Genomic DNA, 22,924 nt, shown 5'->3' with positions numbered 1-22,924 from the left:
TAGGCGTGGCCTGTAAGCGCACACTCACTCTCACTGCACAGTTTATGGCACAAACCACCGCAAGGAGCGACACGTGGTTTACTCACCCCCTCACTAGCCCGGAGAGGTCAGTTTTAGAATCCTTCCCTCAGTCCCATCAGAAAGAGGGGTCAAAAGTGTGAAAGGTTGGGTGGGGTGGGGAGAGGGGACGGCGTCTGCATTTACTCGTTCCCTGAAAAAGCATCAAAAATCATTACAAAGCCCAGATACTTGCCTTTCGTTGATGGGAATTAGCTGCAGTACTGCTACCCCTCTACAAGTGGCAGTGCAGGGAGTCTTGGGCTTGAAGCATTAGTACTGGGACTGCACCAGAGTCTCCGACACAAGAAGATATTCATTTAAAAAAAAATATTTGAATTTAATCATTCCCCTTTTTTTAAAAAAAATAATATAAAAGCCAAGTAGGGCTGGAGGAACACCAATTCCTAACAGTGGTCAAGCAAGGCAAATTAAAACACATCAGCCACCACTGCTGATAGGAATGTGAGCAAGTGCCTGAAGGGTGCATGGGGGTGTGGGGGGAGGAGGGGGTCACGGGGGAGGGGTAGGGGTGCTCACAGACGACCCACCCCCCACCCCCCAATCCTGTCGCTCCCCCAGTGCAGGATCACAAACACTGGCAGTTAACTCCAGCAGAGATCGACTCACAATGCAAACCAATGTCTGAAAGCAAAACATGTCCCCCTCCCTCCAAGCCACACACACCCATCCTGACTTTGAACAGTATCGCCGTTCATTCACTGTCAACTGGGTCAAAATCCTTGAGCTCCCTTCTTAACATCACAGTGGGTGATGATGGACATGGACTGATAGTGGCTCATCACCACCCTCTCAAGGGGTAATTAGGGGATGGGCAATAAATGCTGGCTTAACCAACATCCTGGGGATAAATATAAGCAAAATCTGGGTCAGCCCTGGAGTCTGTGTGGCCAAGTTCCACGTCGGATATGGTATTAGCGACAGAGCCAATGAAAACATGCCATGTTTGCTCAGCTCTCTGATTGGATACTGAAGAAGCTGACACACAAGTGTGCAGTGGGTGTTCCATGTCAGAGCTGAGAGAGATCGAACACGTTTACTCAGATTGTAAAGGCCCTTTTTGTGTTCTAAATCAAAAAACAACAAAATCTGATCTACTGAAAAAAGGAAACAGGATTTTTTTCCCCTCTTCCTTCATGTTTGGAGTCCAGGAACCCAGTGCACGGTGTCCTGTTACAGCTACTTTCACAATAAACTTACCTTCAATTAGAGCAGTCAGTGTTGCATAGCAACGCTACCCATTTGACCTAGAATGTACCTCCAAAGTCTGGATTGAACTGCCTGTGCATTTTAGTTTTAATTAAACACTGCAGCTAAATGTTTAGGTTGAAATAAATCACATTTCTTCTCATGAAAATTACACATTTTAATCAATGTAATGTGCTTCCATTTAAGGGGTTCCAAAACTCTCCTGTTTGGCCCCCTCCTACCTTCAAAATCTTGAGCTCATCCAAAATTCTGCTGCCCTTGTCCAAACTTGCACCAAATCCTGTTCACTCATCACCGCTGAGCTCACTGCCTTCCATGGGCTGTTGGTCTGGCAACACCCGATTTAAACATTCTCATCCTTGTTTTCAAATCCCTCCATAGCTCTGGAATGTCCGCCAGCCCCCACAATCCTCAGATATCGGCGCTCCTCCAATTCTGCTTTCTTGCACAACCCCAATTTTAAATCGCTCCACCACTGACCACCTGGACCTTAAGCTCTGGAATTCCCTCCCTAAACCTCTCCATCTCTCTGCCTTGCTCTCATTTTTTAGAAGAGGTTCTTTAAAAACGCTGGAGGAGGAGACGACTCCACAAATATCTCCATCCTCAATGATGGAGGAGCCCAGCACATCAGAGCAAAAGACAAGGCTGAAGCATTCGTAACAATCTTCAGCCAGAAGTGCCGAGTGGATGATCCATCTCGGCCTCCTCCGGAGGTCCCCAGTGTCACAGATGCCAGTCTTCAGCCAATTCGATTCACTCCATGTGATATCAAGAAACGGCTAAAGGCACTAGATACTGCAAAGGCTATGGGCCCTGACAATATTCCAGCAACAGTACTGAAGACTTGTGCTCCAGAACTTGCTGCGCCCCTAGCCAAGCTGCTCCAGTACAGCTACAACACTGGCACCTACCCGGATATGTGGAAAATTGTCCAGGTATGTCCTGTACACAAAAAGCAGGACAAATCAAACCAGGCCAATTACCGCCCCATCAGTCTACTCTCCATCAGTAAAGTAATGGAAGGGGTCATCAACAGTGCTATCAAGCAGCACTTGTTTAGCAATAACCTGCTCACTGATGCCCAGTTTGTGGTCCCAGCAGAGTCACTCAGCTCCTGACCACGTTACAGTCTTGGTTCAAACATGGAAAACAGCTGAAATCCTGAGGTAAGGTGAGAGTGACTGCCCTTGACATCAAGGCCACATTTGACCAAGTGTGTGTCATCAAGGAGCCCTAGCAAAACTGGAGCCAATGAGAATCAGGGGGAAAACTCTCCACTGGTTGGAGTCATACCTAGCACAAAGGAAGATGGTTGTGGCTGCTGGAGCTCCGTCATCTCAGCTTCAGGACATCACTGCAGGAGTTCCTCAGGGTAGTGTCCTCGGCCCAACCATCTTCAGCTGCTTCGTCAATGACCCTCCTTCCATCATAAGGTCAGAAGTGGGGATGTTCGCTGATGATTGCACAATGTTCAGCACCATTCGCGATTCCTCAGATACTGAAGCAGTCCATGTCTAAATGCAGCAAGACCTGGACAATATCCAGGCTTGAGCAGACAAGTAGTAAGTAACATTCATGCCACATAAGTGCCAGGCAATGACCATCTCCAACAAGAGAGAATCCAACCATCGCCCTATGACATTCAAAGACTCCTGGGAGTTTCTAGTGACCAGAAACGGAACTGGACTAGCCATATAAATACTCTGGCTACAAGAGCAGATCAGAGGCTAGGAATTCTGCAGCGAGTAGCTCACCTCCTGACTCCCAAAGCCTGTCCACCATCTACAAGGCATAAGTCAGGAGTGTGATAGAATACTCCCCACTTGCCTGGATGAGTGCAGCTCTGCCAGTACTAAAGAAGCTTGACATCATCCAGGACAAAGCAGCCCGCTTGACTGGCACATCCACAAACATTCACTCCCTCTACCACTGACGCACAGTGCCAGCAGTATGTATCATCTGCAAGATGCACTGCAGAAACTCATCAAGGCTCCTTAGACAGCACCTTCCAAACCCACAACCTTTACCATCTGGAAGGACAAGGGCAGCAGATAGATGGGAACACCACCACCTGGAAGTTCCTGATCCAAGCCACTCACCATCCTGATTTGGAAATATATCGGCCGTTCCTTCCCTGTTGCTGGGTCAAAGTCCTGGAACTCCCTTCCTAACAGCACTGTGAGTGTACCTACACCACATGGACTGCAGCGGTTCAAGGCAGCTCACCACCACCTTCTCAAGGGCAATTAGGGATGGGCAATAAATACTGGCCCAGCTAGTGAAGCCCTCATCCCCAGAATGAATTAACACAAGAGATTTCAGCTATTGCTGAAAAATGTGACATGCTGTTGAAGCTTTTAGTCTTGTATTATCAGGACGGACACAAGAATATCAAATTTCAGAGACAGCAATCAGTACCCTTTTCTCATGCAGTAAAAGTTGCTGCTCCCTTTGAAATTTGGTATTCTTGTGTCTGTCCTGATGAGTGCAAGACCGAAAGTTTTGACAGCATGTCTATTTTTCTCAGCAATACATAAGTTGTTGTTCAGCTAACTATAAGCCTCAGTATTTAAGCTGAAAAACTAGATGTGGCCCATCACAACCCAATACACATGGATCCTGCCAAATTAACAAACAGGAAGAGTGTCAACAGCGACGCTGGGGAAGCCCAGGCCTTACGATCCATTGCCAGTCCAGCAAGGACACGCTTGCAGCCGTATACAGCCGGTGTTGGTCTTGGCTGCAGGAACTGGAAAGCTCTCAAGCCCAACGTTTTGGCCAGAGGAATGCACAAGGAAGCAAGAGGCATTCTCCACCGCCCACCGCCCCCCCCCCCCACCCCCCACCACCCACCACCACCACCACACCCTCTCCCTCCCCCTCAAACCCATATCATCAACCAAATAAATGAAAATTACCTAAACGGGGTGGTAGCTTCATCCTGCTCTTTTGCATCTGTCTCTCGTCTCACCTCACAGACCCGGCTGAACACAGATTGGCTTTTCGCTGCACTGCAAAAGGAGAAACGGCCAAGAGTTACGCACCGCCAATCAGTCTGGCCCCACTTTCATGAAGAAACTGCTACAAACTGCTGTTCCAAGCTTTAAACTAATATTTATACCTTGAACTGGTCGCACTCGGGAAATCGCAAGACGTTTAGGGGAGAGGAAGGCCATTCGGCCCCTCACTGAGTGTCAGCCTTGGCTGAGCTTTAACCTCAAGGTGGTGGGTTCAAGTCCTGTTCCAAGAGACCCAAGGACTTACTCCAGGCTGACATTACCAGTGCGGTACCGAGGGAGTGCTGCACTGTCGGAGGTGCCGTCTTTCAGACGAAACATTAAACCGAGACCCCAGCTGACCCCTCGGGTGGGGGGGGGGGGGTTTAAAAGAATCCGTGACCCTATTCTGAAGAAACGGGAGGGAGTGCTCCCCAGTGTCCGGAGCAATGTTAATTCATCATCAATATCACTACAAACCAGATTATCCGATAAATTTATCTCCCTCTTACTCGTTTACCCGGGGTGCTATTGCAAGGCCTCCTGTGGGATCTTGCTGTGCTCCAACCGGCCGCAGCTCTTCCTGGATTACAACAGCGACTACGCTTTAAAAGTGCTCAGCTGGCTGGAAACGCAGGGCGGGAAGGTCCGGAGGTTGCGAAAGGCCCTGTGTAAAATGCAAGTTCTTCCCTTAATAAACTCCTTAATTGTGTCGGCGTGACCCAGAACAGGTAAGGGAAGGGAGGTCCCACTCGCTCTGACGTAGGAGTGTCCAACAACAGGGGTGCGTTTATATAGCCCATTATGGCAATTAAAGGTCACAAGATGCTGTGCACAGCTGTCGTGAAATAAGTAGATGCCGCGGCAAGGGAGGAGTTAATAGTTAAAGCGGGGGGGGTGTCTGGTTGGGGGGGGGGTGGAGAAAGGTGATAAAAAGCTTGATCCAAATGGTAGGATGCACCAGGCACAGATAGGGCCATCTGAGACATGAAGAAGTTCGAGAGAAATAATACTAGACACCACCTCCACAGACCCATGAAACGGGAGAAACTTTACAGCTATAACGTCTCTTTAAATAAATACTTAGAGACCATAAAGATCTTGTGGCTGAACTTCGAAACAATAATCACGTCACACTGCTGGGCTGAAGACGCAGTGTGTCAGTGGCTATCAGGGGGTAAAAAGGATCTATTTTCACGGAACACAATACAGAATTATGCTTAATAAGGTTAATGAGCTCTTTAGACTAACAAACCCCAGCAATGGGGCCAGAGGGATGGAACTGAAAAGCAGGGAATAAAAGCAAAATAACGAGGACGCGGGAAATCTGGAACAAAAACAGGAAATGCCGGAAAAACTCAGGTCTCTCTGTGGAGAGGGAAAAACGGAGTTAACATCTCCAGTTCCATATGACTCCTCCTCAGAGCTGAGAAGTTGAGTTAAGCTTGTTTGAAACCTCGATGAAGCCACAGCTGGGTCACCGAACAGTTCTGGCCTCCCTGTTATTAAAAGAAGATCGAGGCACTGGAGAGGGTTAAAAATAGATTTACACAGATGATACTGAGAACAGAGAGGATACATCAATCAGGAAGGATCGATTGGAGCATAAGAAAGTGGGCTGACAGGTGACCCAAAACAAGTCTTAAAATTATGAAACAAAAATAAAAATAGCTGGAAAAACTCAGCAGCTCTGACAGCATCTGCGGAGAGGAACACAGTTAACATTTCGAGTCCGTGTGGCTCTGCAACAGAACTTTCTGATGAATATTATGAAAGTGGTTCGATGGGGTAGCCATAGAAAATGTTTCTACTTGGGGGGGTGGGGTGGGTGGGGAGAGAGAGAGAGAGAGAGAGAGAGAACGAAACTTGGGTCTATAAATATAAGACGGTCACTAATAAACCCAATCGGGGAATTCAGGAGAAACTTCTTTGCCCACAGAGTGGGGGGAGAATGTGGAACTCGCTAGTATAGATGCATTTAAGGGAAAGCTGGATAAACACGTGAGGGAGAGAGAGAGAGATAGAGAGAGAGAGAAACAGAAGGATGTGGTGATAGGGCGAGATGAAGTTGGAGGCAGCTCAGAGGGAGCGTGGATCAGCTGGGTCAAGCAGCCTGTTCCTGTGCAACTCTTTGTCTGGTTGACCGCAGGAGACGGGGTCCAGAAACAAGATAATGAAATAAACGCAATCTGTATAGACTTAAAAAAAATGTCACAAAATCAAACATCCTTCCATCCAACCCAAAATAAAAAGACTGGAAACTGGTTTTCTGTAAACAGAGTTGATGATGATGAGGGGTAAAATAACTAGACAATTGTTACACGAGCAGAGTGCGATATTGGAAAAGCCTGTTACCTGGCAACCGCCTCAGCAACAGATGTTTGTACTCCTGCCAGAACAGGCTCTGCAAAGAGAGAAAGGGCAAATATTATTCTGCACAAAATGTTAGACAACTCAGGAATTAAACATTACCACAGTGAGGGCCGGGGGGGGGGGGGGGATCGAGAGAGGGGAAAAAAGAGAAAAAGAGGGAGAGAGAAAAAGAGAGAGAAAGCAAGAGAGAGAGAGACAGAGGGGAAACAAAACACAGCACAACAGGAACATTGTACAGACAGACTCCACATCCAATAACTGAGCAACGAAGCCAGTTAAAAGACACCACATCCATTTTCTCGAAAGCCAAACAAACAGTCAGATTGCCATGTACTGACTTCAGCGAATCAAAAACCCATGACCATAATGAAGTCAACAACTCCCAGTAGGAAAGGAGAGATGGTGATCTTTCCTCTCCCAATGGAGATCTGAGAAAGTTTATGATAAAATATCACATCAGCCAAAACAGCTGCAAACTCTTAAAAAAAAAATCAAACACCAGATTTTCTTCACTGAGGGAGAATTTTAAACCTCTCTCAGCCCAGAGGAAAGGCTACATGTGAGGAGGGACACTTAGTTCAACCTTTTCAGCCTCTCCTTGGTTTTGCATGCACACGTGCCTGCATGCCTATGTACCTGCACGCGTATGCGTGTGCGTTCATGTCCCTGTGCAAAGAGGGCAGGTGAGGGCAGGTCTGGGTAATCAGGGATGCCCTCCATTGTTGAGCCACCTGTTGGCGCTTGCTTGACGATCGGTCAAGAAAGAACGTGTAGACACATTGCGCCTGTTTCAGCTAAACAAAATAAGTGACAGCCATTCGCTGGTTCATTCCTCAGGCCAATGCCTTGACCTGTCTGAGTGCACATGCACACCACAGGTCAAGCTGCCTGGTTTAAATTTCAAACAATGCTTGGCAGTTAATTATCAGTCACCATCAATTGGTGCATTTCTCAATGGCAATGCCTCTACCAGAGTCCACCTGCCAATCAATCAATCAGCACTCTCTTCTCATACAGTATAAATTGATGTTTTCCCTTTATATTAGCATTCTTGCAAAGTGTCCTGATTGGTTTCTCGCAACAGGTGACCAGGGTCTATTCATCCGGAATTTGTGGGGGGGTGGTGGGGGTGGCCTCCAGCAGAGGGGGGCAGGGATTAAAGATGAAAAGAAACAAATGAATAAACACGTGCTGATGTTTTCCCCGTGGTCTTACTTTCCAGACTGAAGACGGCGGAGTGGTTACCCTCTTCCTGGACTGGAGTCTCCAGCCGCATTCGCAGACAGAGTTTGCCATCAGTTGCTGAGGTAGCGAGAGACTCAGGACTGGAGGTTCCTTGCTCACTTTCCTCCACTGCAACATCACTAGCTCCCATGGCATTCTCTGGTGTGACATCAGCAGTTGCCATGGCGCGATCTTCAAGTTCTGTGCAGCAAAATAATGGGAGAAATTAAAAGAATTATATTTGATCCTAGCAATTCCCCACGAAGTGATGTTTCACCGACTTGGCATCAGGTGCTGTAGTGAACACAAACGGCTACTGTGGCTGAAGCTATGTTCCTTCCCCTTGCAATGAAGTTTTAACACCTCAAACAAAACCCACGAGCTAAAACGTGACATCGTCATAGCGTCAGCCTCTGGGGTCAGAAGGTTGTGGGGGTTCAAGACCGACTTCAGAGGCTTGAGTACAGAACCTAGGCTAAGAGTCTCATCAGAGCACTGAGAGAGTGCTCAGATGTCAAAAAGAGGGCCCATCAGATGGACATCAAAGATCCCATGGTCACTATTTCCAAGAGCAGCTGGGGGGCTCCCCCCTCCTTTCCCCCCCGCAAACTCCTCAGTGTCCTGGAGTGTGAGATGGGTTCAACAGGATGGACGTCAAGATGATGTTTCCTCTAGTGGAGGCCATCCATATAATACAGTCACTTATAAATCCAATCGGGGAATTCAGGAGAAACTTCTTTACCCAGAGAGTGGGGAGAATGTGGAACTCGCTCCCAGAGAGCGGTTGAAGAGAACAGTATAGATGTATTTGAGGGGAAGCTTGAAAAACCATGAGGAAGGAATAGGTGTGCCGATCGGCTGCAATAAAGAGAGATGAGAGGAGGCTCATGTGGAGAATAATTGCCAACGTAGAGCACTTGGGCCAAGTGACTGCACTGTAAATACTATTAGACCAGGCAACTCGTGGAACCTACCAATAGGAGTGCTGTGCCTTGGACCTTGCTTCAACTTGCCAATCAGGGGTGGGGTACCACTGGTTATGGGCTGGATAACATCACCTTCTTTAGGTAGTGTGAAGTGAAATGGGATTTCTGGAGGAAAAACAACACAGCACTAAAGATTCACAACTCGACATAAAGAAAGGAATACACCATTAATGGCAGTAACTGAACCAACCTAAAGTGTCCATCACTACCTCAAATATTTTTAAACTTCTCTTTTGCTGTTCCTTACTTTAGCTCCATGGAGATCCACCTAAACAACACATCTCTCGCCAAGCGACCTGCCTCCTTGCCCACTCCCTAAAGATTCTCACCTGAAGAGGAGGCTTGGCCCCAGTGTCTTGGATACCTAATTATTTCGCCATTCTGCACAGGTGAGCATAGACGTTGCCAGGGGTGGTGGGAGGTGATGCAATTTAACCAAAACACTAGGCAGCTAACCCAAAGGATCGGGTGGAGCACTGGTTTTAGATCCCACCCAATATTGGTCTCCATTGAGACGGGTTAAGTTAGAATTGTGCCACCAGCAGGCCCATCGGAGGTAATCATGGTCTCACCCAATATCTACACCCCCCCCCACCTTTTTCTCTACATCAGAAATGATAGCTTACTTCCCCTTCCTTGCACTAAAATGCAGAGGCCATTGTAGCACCAGCTGCCCCACAGCAGAAATCAGTCAACTGGACACAAGGTTGTTAATCAAACGTGGGACTTCACCTCATCTCTATAGCTCAGCTCCACGAACAGGTTCACCCGCCCAGCAGATGGAATAGATTCTGCACCCAATCCCAACGTGGGGTTTGGTCTCTCAATGGTAGAAAGGTTGTCCACCTGCTGCACAAGACATCCTACTCCTCCAGCAACTCACACTGACAAGACCTCCGATCTCCCAGAGTAAGTGATTACTGTCTCTTCTCCTTTGCTGGGTGGTGGTGGTGGTGGTGGTGCCCAGTGAGGAGGGAAGAGAGCGCCAGAGGGTTGATGCTATCTCCGCCACTTTTTCTTCCCTCTGTCCAATCTCCATCCATCATGGATCTGTATTTTCCTTGCCTTCTCTGACTTTTTCCACCCAGGGTGCAGCCCTGCTCTCCCTACTAGTCTTGAATTCGACTTTTCAACAGAGTAAATACGTTTCTCCTGCCTTCAATCCAATATTCTAACATTGTCATCACTAACTTGGACCTTACGAGAGTACTCACCGCCAGAACTGTCCAGAAGGCTTTTCGCTGACTGCTCTGACTGTTGAAGATCCGGGGCTCCTTTGTTCAGGATCTGCACGTCAGGTTCCAAGTGACTCCTTTCCTGTGGCTTTGGGGTTCCCATCGACTGGTCAACGCTACTGGGCTTGGGTAATTCCTCAACCTCCTGTTGGTGGTTCTGTCCTCCCAGGTTTTTTGGCTCTTGTCCTGGAGTTCCTTCATTCTGACTGTCCAAGTTCTTCTGTTCCTTAAAGGCCTTCTGATCTTCAGCTTGCATCTTGATGACCAATTCTGCCTGAAGTTCCTTTCCAGGGTCTGCTACCTTACCACCGTGTGAGGGTAGCAGTTGAGAGTCGGCTGTAGGGCCTTCCTGGTTTCCTGAAGACACCAGGCAGATTTTCTCAGGCAATTCTGGAACCTTTTCCACCGGTTTCAGTTGTGCAGTGACAATCAGTTTGTCATCTTCCTTTGGACTGTCGCCAACGCCCTCACAGCTCTCTGGAGCATTTTCTTCCTCAGTGCAAAGGTCTTTGTTTTCTAAATCTTCGGAACCTGTAATAAGAGGATGTTCAGGCTGGGAACTATCTGGATCTGCAAGAACAGGAGTCCTCTCTTCATTGAAGGTTTCCTTTAACCCAATGTCAGATGAATCACTGACCTCCTCCTCCTCCATCGGTTCCTCTTCTTCCTTTGGCTGTGTTTCTTCATGGAGTGTTGCAGATTGCATTTGGCTTTGAGAAACTTCAAGGTTGAGAGGGGCATCTTGGACAATCCCATTACTCTTGTCTTTTGGAGGTGGTTTTGTCACATTTTCATCAAGACTCAGGCACCCAGGTACATTCCCTGTCTCATCCATTGGAGTCTCATTAACAATTCCTTCTTTCACCACTAAAATATCTTTGGGCAAAGCTCCGTGTCCTTGGGAAGAAGCACTCCGATGAAGAAGACTCAACGGCTCTCGACACTGAGGTGATGACACAGCTGGTTGATCTGATAGCTTGGCTTCACTTGATGCTTCACCTACATTCTGTTCATCCTCGTCATATTTACCCGCCGGCTCGTCACCAGCTCCTTCAAGAGCATCTTCAGCAGAAGCTTCAGAAACATGAGGGGTCTGCGCTTGGCTCTCCTCCGTTAATCGGAGATGAATGCTACGGCTTTCGTCCAACTGACCTTCCTCGGCAGTTTCTGCGCTGGCTCCTTCTTCAATCTGTGTCGCTTCACTGTCCTCTACAGTCGAGGGTGGATTCTCGTCCGTTTCCATCGGCTGCAGGCATTCGCTAGCCGACAACTTCAAATCAAAGGGCTCTCCTGCCCCCTCATCCTGCTTCTTCATTCCGATGTCCGACCTCCCCTTCCATTCCAGGTCTTGTTTCTCTCCCTCCGCCTCCTTGTCGGATAATACCTCGGACGGCTTTGAGGGATTCCCTGTTGGAGCTCGTTTGGATTTAATCCCTTCGTCGCTGCTGGTATTTTCTGTCAAACTTGGCGTGGGTATAAAAATATCCTACAAAAATAAATTTAAAAAGAAACGTTTTGTAGTGAATATTTCACTGGCCAAAATATGTCACCCTGATATACAAATACTGTACAAAGGAACACTGATGCCCAGTAAAGTAGAATATTGCCTACGAGTTGGTAGGTTGTGGGTTCTAGCCCCACGGCACAGTAGCACTGAGGGAGTGCTGCACTGTCAGAAGTACCATCTTTTAGATCAGATAATAAATCAATGTTCCATCTGCCACTTGGGTAAATGTCAAAGGTCTCAAATTCGAAGAGCAGGGGAGTTCTCCCCCACATCCTGACACCCAAAACAGATTACCTGGCCATTTATTTCACTGATAATGTTAGGACCTTCCTTTGAACAATTTGGTTGCCATGTTATCTAATTACAACAAAAACTACACTGAAAAAATAAAGCGCATGGGAACCGGAGAAGGCCTTTCAGCCCCTCAAGACTGTTCTACCATTCAATTGGATTATGGCTGATCTGTTCCCCGATCCTATCTCCTTGCCTTTACCCCTTTGACCTCCTGACCCAACCAAAATCCATCAATCTCATACTTGAAAGCTCCAGCTATCTCCCAGCATCCACAGTCTTTTGGCTGGTGGAAAGAGGGTTTCAAATTTATTCTTTCATGAGATGCGGGCGTCGCTGGCAAGGCCAGCATTTGTTGCCCATCCCTAATTGTCCTTGAACTGAGTGCCTTGCTCGGCCATTTCAGAGAACAGTTAAGAGTCAACCACATTGCTGTGGGTCTGGAGTCACATGTAGGCCAGACCGGGTAAGGATGGCAGATTTCCCTCCCTAAAGGGCATTAATGAACCAGATGGGTTTTTATGACAATCGACAATAGTCACCATGCTGAGGCTAGCTTTTAATTCCAGATTTTATGAATTGAATTTAAATTCCAACAGCTGCCATGTTGGAATTTGAACCCACATTCCCTGGGTCTCTAGATTCCTAGCCTTTTTTTTAAATTCGTCCATGGGCTGTGTGCATCGCTGGCTAGGCTAGTATTTATTGCCCTTGTTCAGAGGGCATTTTTAAGAGCCAATCACACATTGTTGTGGGTCTGGAGTCACATGTAGACCAGGCCAGGTAAGGACAGCAGATTTCCTTCCCTAAAGGACATTAATGAACCAGATGGGTTTTTACAACAATCGACAATGGATTCATGGTCATTAGACTTTTAATTCCAGATTTTTATTGAATTTAAATTCCACCATCGGCCAGGTCCCCAGACCCTCACCCTGGGTCTCTGGATTACTGTCCAGTGTTATTTCCACTACACCATCGCCTCCCCACCACTCCACGTGGAACAATGCTTGCTGATCTCCCTCCTGAACAGCGAAGCTCTAATTTTAAGATTAGATCCCTTTGTTCAGACCAGAGGAAATAGTTTCTCCGTATTTACCCTACTGAATCCTTTTAACATTTTAAACAACTCAAATCAGTTCACCCCCCGCACTCCTCTCAAGGGAATACAAGCCAGATTTATGCAACCTGTCCTTATAATTTAACCCCCTAAGCCTTGGTATCTTGCGAATCCCCTCCACGGATGCTAAACGTTTTGGAAGTGCTGTGCCCAGAATGGAACCTTCAACATGAGGGTAAGTCTTTCACCCCCTGGAAATGCACTGGACAAAGTTTAGGCAGTTAGAGGTGACAGACTCTAAACAAAGCCATGGCTTCTGTTGATACTGGGAGTCACACACTGAAGCTCTGGACCAGAATTGGTGACAACTGAAATGCTCACCATCAATAGTGCACAAATAGACAAACAATTTGGGACAAGGGGGAGATCTTTTGAGAGTGCTGGTAATCGCCACAAACTGCCGACCGAAACAATGTGCGGCATTCCACCATTAGCTTCCAGAGAACAACAGCTTCTCCTCGACTTGCCCACGAGTGTCGAGAGATTACCACATTTTGTGCCACAAATACAAACCCAACCAGCCGCAGAAAGTTAGAATGAGTATTTAACAGTGTCAAGTGTCTTTACAACGAGGCTTTATGTCTCACAACCACTCTGCTGCTGAAATTGATGTACATCTCCCAGCAAATCCTGGGCCCTGGGCCCGGAAGCAGGCCTGTGCACTTACATGGGATAAATCCGGCAGTGTTGGCACAGGCATCAGCGACCCCGCAGTAAAAGCGGGAGTTGTGACTGACACTGGTGTCGATGACTGTGGGCTCCGGAAGGGGGTAGGCTCAGTCTGCTCCACAGGCTGGTCCATTTCCATTGGCTCTTCCTCTTCACATGGATCTTTTATCGATTGGCTGTCTGCAAGTGGCAGGGAGGTATCCATTGGCTCGTCTTCTGGAAAGAAATGAGGTTAAATATTTATCACAGCTGGCATCTCGTAATCTGCTCAGACACTTACATTGTTTTCTCCTCTGAATTTGCAACAATGGTAGTTTTTATTTCAGATCTCGCAACATTTTTTTTCCCCACCCACCATTTCAATTCATCTAGCACATTACCTAACCTGGGAGTGTTAGATGGGGACAGTGTAGAGGGAGCTTTACTCTGTATCTAACCCCGTGCTGTACCTGCCCTGGGAGTGTTTGATGGGGACAGTGTAGAGGGAGCTTTACTCTGTATCTAACCCTGTGCTGTACCGGTCCTGGGAGTGTTTGATGGGGACAGTGTAGAGGGAGCTTTACTCTGTACCTAACCCCGTGCTGTACCTGTCCTGGGAGTGTTTGATGGGGACAGTGTAGAGGGAGCCTTACTCTGTATCTAACCCCGTGCTGTACCTGTCCTGGGAGTGTTTGATGGGGACAGTGTAGAGGGAGCTTTACTCTGTATCTAACCCCGTGCTGTACGTGTCCTGGGAGTGTTTGATGGAGACAGTGTAGAGGGAGCCTTACTCTGTATCTAACCCCGTGCTGGACCTGTCCTGGGAGTGTTTGATGGGGACAGTGTAGAGGGAGCTTTACTCTGTACCTAACCCTGTGCTGTACCTGTCCTAGGAGTGTTTGATGGGGACAGTGTAGAGGGAGCTTTACTCTGTATCTAACCCCGTGCTGTACCTGTCCTGGGAGTGTTTGATGGGGACAGTGTAGAGGGAGCTTTACTCTGTATCTAACCCCGTGCTATACCTGTCCTGGGAGTGTTTGATGGGAGACAATGTAGAGGGAGCTTTACTCTGTATCTAACCATGTGCTGTACCTGTCCTGTGAGTGTTTGATGGGGACAGTGTAGAGGGAGATTTACTCTGTATCTAACCCCGTGCTGTACCTGCCCTGGGAGTGTTTGATGGGAGACAATGTAGAGGGGGCTTTACTCTGTATCTAACCCCGTGCTGTACCTGCCCTGGGAGTGTTTGATGGGAGACAATGTAGAAGGGGCTTTACTCTATATCTAACCCCATGCTGTACCTGTCCTGGGAGTGTTTGATGGGGACAGTGTAGAGGGAGCTTTACTCTGTATCTAACCCCGTGCTGTACCTGTCCTGGGAGTGTTTGATGGGGACAGTGTAGAGGGAGCTTTACTCTGTATCTAACCCCGTGCTGTACCTGTCCTGGGAGTGTAACTGGGGACAGTGTAGAGGGAGCTTTACTCTGTATCTAACCCTGTGCTGTACCTGCCCTGGGAGTGTTTGATGGGGACGGTGTAGAGGGAGCTTTACTCTGTATCTAACCCTGTGCTGTACCTGCCCTGGGAGTGTTTGATGGGGACGGTGTAGAGGGAGCTTTACTCTGTATCTAACCCCGTGCTGTACCTGTCCTGTAATTGTTTCTATGCAGACACTGAAATAACAGCATTTCCTAGTTCCCTATAGGTACAGCCCTAACCTTGTTCAGCACAAACTGTGCTAAAATAAGCTTTATAACAAGTTAAGAATCACCCTCAATATTCCAATGTTAAAAAAACTGGCAAAGATTAATTGAATGAAGTTCATCACCTAACCATTAGTCTGTAGGACAACAAAGATAGCGAGGAATTCAAGGGATGACTACTTAAATTTCAACTAAATATAGGAATGAGCCATTATGGTACTGCTTCCTTTCAAATCATGCCCAGTGTTCCACACACTAATATCCCAAAGGCAGAAACAACATACAGAGTTTAAACTACTGCCCCTGATAGCTCCATTAATAACTGACTCCCCCATGCAGTGTGGGGCTGAGATGCAGGGACAGGACAGGCTATGCAGAGTTAATTAGTCCTGAGCGAGGCAAGGACATCATTGATCCTGGGCCCCAGGACTAGAGAAGTTCAAAGTCAGTCAGGGTCCCTTAGCTACTCAATGACTAACTGCGCACAAGCAAAGCACCAGGCTCAACTGTGACGCCCATCACAGTCAAATGTCCCACTGACATTCACAGTCTGGTTTTACACAGGAATGGCCACTGGAGCTGTGAACTGATGGGTCCTGTGGAAGCGCACATCAGGTAGATGAGCAGCTTCAGGAAGTGGGACAGGTGGGGAGAATAATCAAAGGGGGAAATTATAACTGCATGCCCAGTCAGTCTCCACAAAGCACAGAGTGTATAGTACAGGAAGAGGCCATTCAGCCCAATGGCTCTATGCTCCACATGAGTCTCCTCCCACCCCATCAACATATCCTTCCATTCCTTTTCTTTTTAAATTGAGCTTCCCTGTAAATATATCTACACCACTCAGCTCAGTCACTCCTTGTGGTCATGAGTTCCACAATCTAACCACTGACTGGGCATAAGTTTTTCTCCTGATTTCCCTACTGGAGCTTATATTTATGGCTCCCTAGTTTTGGGCTCCCCAGACAAGCAGAAATATCTTGTTGCGATCTGGAATGTGCTGCCTGACAGGGCAGAAAGCAGATTCAGGAGTAACTTTCAAAAAGGAGTTGGATAAATAATTGAAAGGGAAGTTTCTGCAGAGCTGCGGGGGGATTCATTGGATAATTCCTCTTAAGTGCCCTCTGAAATGTCCTAACAAATCACTCAGCAGTATCAAACTGCCACAGGTAATTAATGGACTGCAGCAGTTAAGGCAGCAGCTCACCAACACCTTTTCGAGAACAATTAGATTCTCATCCTTGTTTTCAAATCCCTCCATGGCCTCACCTATCCCTCCAACCCCACCACAGCTCTGGAGATATCTGCACTCCTCTAATTCTGGCCTCTTGAACATTCCCAGATTTAATCGCTCCACCATAGGTGACCGTGCCTTCAGCTGCCTGGGCCCCGAGCTCTGGCATTCCCTCCCTACATCTCTCCATCTCGCTCTCCTCCTTTAAGACACTCCTTAAAACTTATCTCCTTGACCAAACTTTAGGTCACCTGACCCATTATTTCCTTGTGTCTCAGTGTCCTTCTCTGTTTTACAATATGAACACACATACGAATTAGGAGGAATTAAATCTGCTCCGCCATTCAATAAGATCATGGCTGAACTGATTGCAACCTCAACTCCACAGTCCCACTTACCCCTGATAACCTTTCACCCCCTTGCTTATCTCTGCCTTAAAAATATTCAAAGACAATGCCTCCACTGCCTTTTGAGGAAGAGAGTTCCAAAGACTCAGAAAAAAAATTTGTCCTCATCTCTGTCTTAAATGGGTGACCCCTTATTTTTAAACTGTAACTCCGAGTTGTAGAAGCACCTTGGGATGCTATACAAATAGATGTTGTTGTAATTAGAGGGGAAAATAATTGCTGGCTTTCCAAGGGACATCTAAATACTTTGAATGAAAGGGGAGAAAAAGAGGGCATCATGTTTTCCAGGGTATTAACAGCCTAACATTCCCCCTCTGCAGTTACCTAATTCACCTGCTCGCTCCGTGGGGCTGTTAGGAACAATGATGGGAGTTGGTCCAAAGGTCTCCTGGGATGGATCAATGACATCGTTGGAGCTTCTGTAAAAGAGACAGTGCATTATTCGGAATTATAGTCAGATGTTAATTATTCAATAACCAAATACTGCCAGGCGGGCAGCTCCAAGGTCTATCGCACAGCTCAACAGCCAGACCAGCCTTGGTTGCGGGGGGGAGTAAGGGTGTGTGTGTGTGTGTGTGAAAAACAGGGGCTGCCAACCCTCCAGCAGTGGCCTGGAGCCTCAGTTGTTTATGGCACAGAATGAGGCCCCTCAGTCCATGCCGGCTCCTAGTGGAAGGACCCAGTCAGTCCCACGCCCCAGGTCTAACCCCGTAGCCCTGCAACTTTATCTCCCTCAATTGCTCATCCAATTTCCCTTTGAAACATTCATTGCCTCCACTTCCCTCACCCTCGTGGGCAGCGAGTTCCAGGTCATTGCCGCTCACTGCTTGAAGAAGTTCTTCCTCACATTCCCCCCTGCATCTCTTGTCCAAAATCTTAAACCCGTGTCCCCTTGACCTTATCCATTCAGCTAATGGAAGGAGTTTGTCCTTGGCTATCTTGTCTAAGCCTCCAACAACAAAAGGAAGATTAATCTCCAGGATACGGGTGTCAGTAAAGCCCAGAACAAATTAAAAAAAAATCAGAGGGAGATTTTTTGCTTTATTTTCATTTTGAGCACTTTCATTTATTGCACAAACATTGGAGTTGGGAGAAGTTGGCTGACAGCCAGGAATCATCCAACTGGATACTGAAGAGTATGTCTGCTTTCTGATTGGCTGCAAGAAGTGGCAGTGGGCGGGGAGGAAACGTCGGGTGACCATTAGCGCGAGAGCTCCAGCAGCAAGAGGTCATGTGATAGAGACTCTAGAAACCGTCCAATGGCTTGCCTTCTCCCCAAGCGGCTGCTGCCTTCTGCTCCTATATTGACGGGCGGCACTTTCCATCAAATTAACAAATTTTTTAAAAAAGTGCTTTTACTTCTTCCCAATAGTCTAACCAACATTCTGCCAATTATTTTTTTTTAAATTATGTCATTAGAAGTACTGTCCAGTGTGGAACTGAGCAAGAGGTTCCATTTTCAATGTTCCATCTGTGCCGCGAGGTGGTTATAATTCACCTCAACATCGCCAAACAGCAATCTGCATTTAGAAAGCGCCTTCAGCCCACACACCCTCAGGTGCTTCACAGAGATATCATCAAAGCACCAAATAGACAGCAGGTCAAAGGAGTTGGCGTTGGGACCAGAACCTGGGCTAGAGGAGGAGGTTAATATAAACAGTCGAGATTCCTGCTCTCCGTGGGTACACACTGGCTTGGAGCTGACACGTGAGGAGAATGTACAGTAATAGTCTCAATCATCCTCAGACCAGGATAACCAGCTCCACTTTCCCATGTTTTCTGCACCCACACCCCAGCCCCTTCTATTCAGCTGTGACCATACCCCCCCTCCTCGAGGACCAGCTTTTGTTTCCATTGTCATCCCATCATCGCCTCCATCTTGCCTTGGACCATCATTCCTTGTGAGATTTCATTCCCTCCTCTTTCCAGACTCTTTCCCCCACCCCCACCCCCCTTCCGCTCCCACTTTTCCCAAATATCGGGAAGACTGAAGCCATCGTGTTGGGTCCCTACCACAGACTCTGTGCCTCGTCACCAACTCCATCCCTCTGCACGGTGACTGTCTGAAGCACAACCAGGCTGAGCCCATCCCAGTATCCTATTAGACCCTGAGCAGAGCTTGCAATCCCACATTCCAGCTCTGTAATGTCACTCAACCTGCCCCCCACGCCACTCAGCTCATCTGCTGCTGAAACCCTCACCTATGCCTTTGTTACCTCTACAATTGACTATTCCGACGCACTCCAGTCCGGACTTTCACCCTCCAGAAACTGCTGCCCCATATCCTAACTCGGACCAAGTCCCATTCACCCATCACCCCTGCGCTTGCTGGCCGACATAAGAGGTGCTGGCAGATCAGAAGGCAATTTTAAACCCCTCGTCCACATTTTCAAATCACTCCACGGCCTCGTCCTTCCCTATCTCTGCATTCTCCAACTGCCCCCACCCCAGCCCCAGCCAAAAGAAAGGCTGCATTCCTCCAATTCCAGCCTCATCCCAATTTTAATCGTTCCACCATTGGTGGCCGTGCCTGGGCCCTAAGCTCGAGAAGTCCTTCGCTGAACCTTTCCGGCTCTCTAACTTTCGGTCCTTTTGCAAATCAACTTTTAAGTCATTAGTGCCAATATCGCCTTATGTCTTTTCTGATTCATTCACAGGATGTGGGCTTCGCTAGCTGGGCCGGCATTTATTACCTACCCGTAGCTGCTCTTGAGAAGGTGGTGGTGAGCTGCCTTCTTGACCCCTGGTGTCCATGTGGTGTAGGTACACCCACAGTGCTGTTAGGGAGGGAGTTCCAGGATTTTGACCCAGTGACAGTGCAGGAACAGCCGATATATTTCCAAGTCAGGATGGTGAGTGGCTTGGAGGGGAACATCCAGGTGGTGGTGTTCCCATGTGTCTGCTGCCCTTGTCCTTCTAGATGCTAGAGGTAGCAGGTTTGGAAGTTGCTACCTAAGGAGCCTTGGTGAGTTCCTGCAGTGCATCTTGTAGCTGGTACACACAGCTGTTACTGTGCGTCAGTGATGGAGGGAGGGAGTGAATGTTTGTGGATGTGGTGCCAATCAAGCGGGCTGCTTTGTCCTGGATGGTGTCAAGCTTCTTGAGAGTTGTGGGAGCTGTGCTCATCCAGGCAAGTGGAGAGTATTCCATCACACTCCTGACTTGTGCCTTGTAGATGGTGAACAGGCTTTGGGGAGTCAGGAAACGAGTCACTCATCGCAAGATTCCCAGCCTCTGACCTGCTCTTGTAGCCACAGTATTATTTTTGGCTAGTCTAGTTCCGTTTCTGGTCAATGGTAACCCCCAGGATATTGATAGTGGGGGATTCAGCAATGTTACTGGTATTGAATGTTGAGTGGAGATGGTTAGATTCTCTCTTGTTGGAGATGGTCATTGCCTTGCACTTGTGAGGCACAAATGTTAATTGCTACTTGTCAGCCCAAGCCTGGATATTGTCCGGGTCTTGCTGCATTTGGGCATGCGCTGCTTCAGTATCTGAGGAATCACGAATGGTGCTGAACATTGTGCAATCTTCAGCGAACATCCCCACTTCTGACCTTATGATGGAAGGAAGGTCATTGATGAAGCAGCTGAAGATGGTTGGGCCGAGGACACTACCCTGAGGAACTCCTGCAGTGATGTCCTGGAGCTGAGATGACTGACCTCCAACAACCACAACCATCTTCCTTTGTGCTGGGTGTGACTCCAACCAGCAAAGAGTTTCCCCCCTGATCCCATTGACTCCAGTTTTGCTCCTTGATGTCACACTCGGTCAAATGCTGCCTTGATGTCAAGGGCAGTCACTCTCACCTCACCTCGGGACTTCAGCTCTTTTGTCCATGTTTGACCCAAGGCTGTAATGAGGTCAGGAGCTGAGTGGCCCTGGCGGAACCCAAACTGGATGTCAGTGAGCAGGTTCTTGCTAAGCAAGTGCCGCTTGATAGCACTGTTGATGACCCTGATGAAGGAGAGTAGGCTGATGGAGCGGTAATTGGCCGGGTTGGATTTGTCCTGCTTTTTGTGTATAGGACATGCCCGGCAATTTTCCACTTGGCCAGGTAGATGCCAGTGTTGTACTGGAACAGCTTGGCTAGGGGCACGGACAGTTCTGGAGCACAATCTTCAGTACTATTTCTGGAATATGGCCAGGGCCCATAGCCTTTGCAGTATCCAGTGCCTTCAGCCATTTCTTGATATCACGTGGAGTGAATCGAATTGGCTGAAGACTGCCATCTGTGATGCTGGGGACCTCCAGAGGAGGCCGAGATGGATCATCCACTTGGCACTTCTGGCTGAAGATTGTAGCAAACGCTTCAGCCTTATCTTTTGCACTGATGTGCTGAGCTCCCCATCATTGAGAACGGGCATATTTGTGGAGCATCCTCCTCCAGTGAATTGTTTAATTGTCCACCACCATTCACGCTGGATGTGGCAGGACTGCAGAGCTTAGATCTGATCTTTTGGTTATGGGATCACTTAGCTCTGTCTATCACTTGCTGCTTATGCTGTTTGGCATGCAAGTAGTCTTGTGTTGTAGCTTCACCAGGTTGACACCTCATTTTTAGGTATGCCTGGTGCTGCTCCTGGCATGTCCCCCTGCTTTCTTCATTGAACCAGGGTTGATTCCCTGGCTTGATGGTAATGGTAGAGTGGGGAATATGCCGGGCCATGAGGTTACAGATTGTGTTCGAGTACAATTCTGCTGCAGATGGCACACAGCGCCTCATGGATGCCCAGTCTTGAGTTGCTAGATCTGTTCGAAATCTATCCCATTTAGCACAGTGGTAGTGCCACACAACATGATGGAGGGTATCCTCAATGTGAAAGTGAGACTCCATCTCCACAAGGACTGAGAGGTGGTCATTCTTACCAATACTGTCATGGACAGATGCATCTGAGGCTGGTAGGTTGGGGAGGATGAGGTCAAGTATGTCTTTCCCTTTTGTTGGTTCCCTCACCACCTGTCATAGGGCCAGTCTATCAGTGATGTCCCTTAGGACTCGGCCAGCTCGGTCAGTAGTGGTGCTACCGAGCCACTCTCAATGATGAACATTGAAGTCCCCCACCCAGGGTACATTCTGCACCCTTGCCACCCTCAGTGCTTCCTCCAAGTGGTGTTCAACATGAAGAAGCACTGATTCATCAGCTGGAGGGTGGTACGTGGTAATCAGCAGGAGGTTTCCTTGCCCATGTTTGACCTGATGCCATGCGACATCATGGTGTCCGGAGTCGATGTGAGGACTTTCAGAGCAACTCTCTCTTACGATATACCACCGTGCCACCACCTCTGCTGGGTCTGTCCTGCTGGTGGGACAGGACATACCCAGGGATGGTGATGTCTGGAACATTATCTGTAAGGTATGATTACATGAGTATGACTATGTGGAAACATAAGAGGTCTTCTTTGGTCAAAATACATCCAAGTAATTGGAGTCAGCACTCAGACAGTTAATCTGTATCTCCCTATGGTAATCAAAATCCAGCAACTCAGTTCTTCAACCAAACAATAAACAGTCCAGACACACACCCTATTCGAGCAGCAGCAAGCACTGTACACATCAGCATAGGGGACGTAGGCGTGAGGAGGAACAGGGAATATAATTCACGGCAATATTGTAGCAACAATAATCTCCCAGGAACACGTTAGTGACTGAACTCAACAGTTATAATTTACAGAAATTAGAGAGAGAGATAGAGAGAGAGATAGACACGCGCGCAAGGTAGGGGTGACAGGGCGAGCAGGGAGTCCAACAGGGAGGGTGGGGTGTGTGGGGGGGGAAGCCCAACAGAGGAGGGCGGGGGAGCCTCAGAGAGAGCGGGGAGAAAGAGAGAGAGGGCACGATTACACAGCCAATCCGAGTTGTTTGGTGACAATGGACTGGGAATGAATCATCCTGCACTCTGCAGCAA

The 22,924-nt window shown here is 48.0% G+C and overlaps 1 protein-coding gene across 1 annotated transcript in view; it reads right to left on the bottom strand.

The window, feature by feature from the left end:
- The window catches only part of tp53bp1 (tumor protein p53 binding protein, 1), a 97,705-nt gene that overhangs the window by 39,779 nt on the left and 35,002 nt on the right, over nucleotides 1-22,924 (bottom strand). Inside the window, exons 10-16 of the mRNA XM_041178211.1 lie at nucleotides 17,339-17,433; nucleotides 13,690-13,907; nucleotides 10,084-11,590; nucleotides 8,858-8,974; nucleotides 7,875-8,084; nucleotides 6,642-6,690; nucleotides 4,209-4,301 (exon numbers count right to left, since the gene is read on the bottom strand). Coding sequence (XP_041034145.1) covers nucleotides 4,209-4,301; nucleotides 6,642-6,690; nucleotides 7,875-8,084; nucleotides 8,858-8,974; nucleotides 10,084-11,590; nucleotides 13,690-13,907; nucleotides 17,339-17,433 — 2,289 coding nt within the window. The remainder of the gene's footprint in view (nucleotides 1-4,208; nucleotides 4,302-6,641; nucleotides 6,691-7,874; nucleotides 8,085-8,857; nucleotides 8,975-10,083; nucleotides 11,591-13,689; nucleotides 13,908-17,338; nucleotides 17,434-22,924) is intronic.

This window comes from Carcharodon carcharias, chromosome 32 (genome assembly GCF_017639515.1).
Source record: "Carcharodon carcharias isolate sCarCar2 chromosome 32, sCarCar2.pri, whole genome shotgun sequence".
In the NCBI taxonomy this organism is placed as follows: domain Eukaryota; kingdom Metazoa; phylum Chordata; class Chondrichthyes; order Lamniformes; family Lamnidae; genus Carcharodon; species Carcharodon carcharias.
Note: the sequence above shows the minus strand (reverse complement) of the source record. Positions and strands in the feature narration are given on the sequence as shown.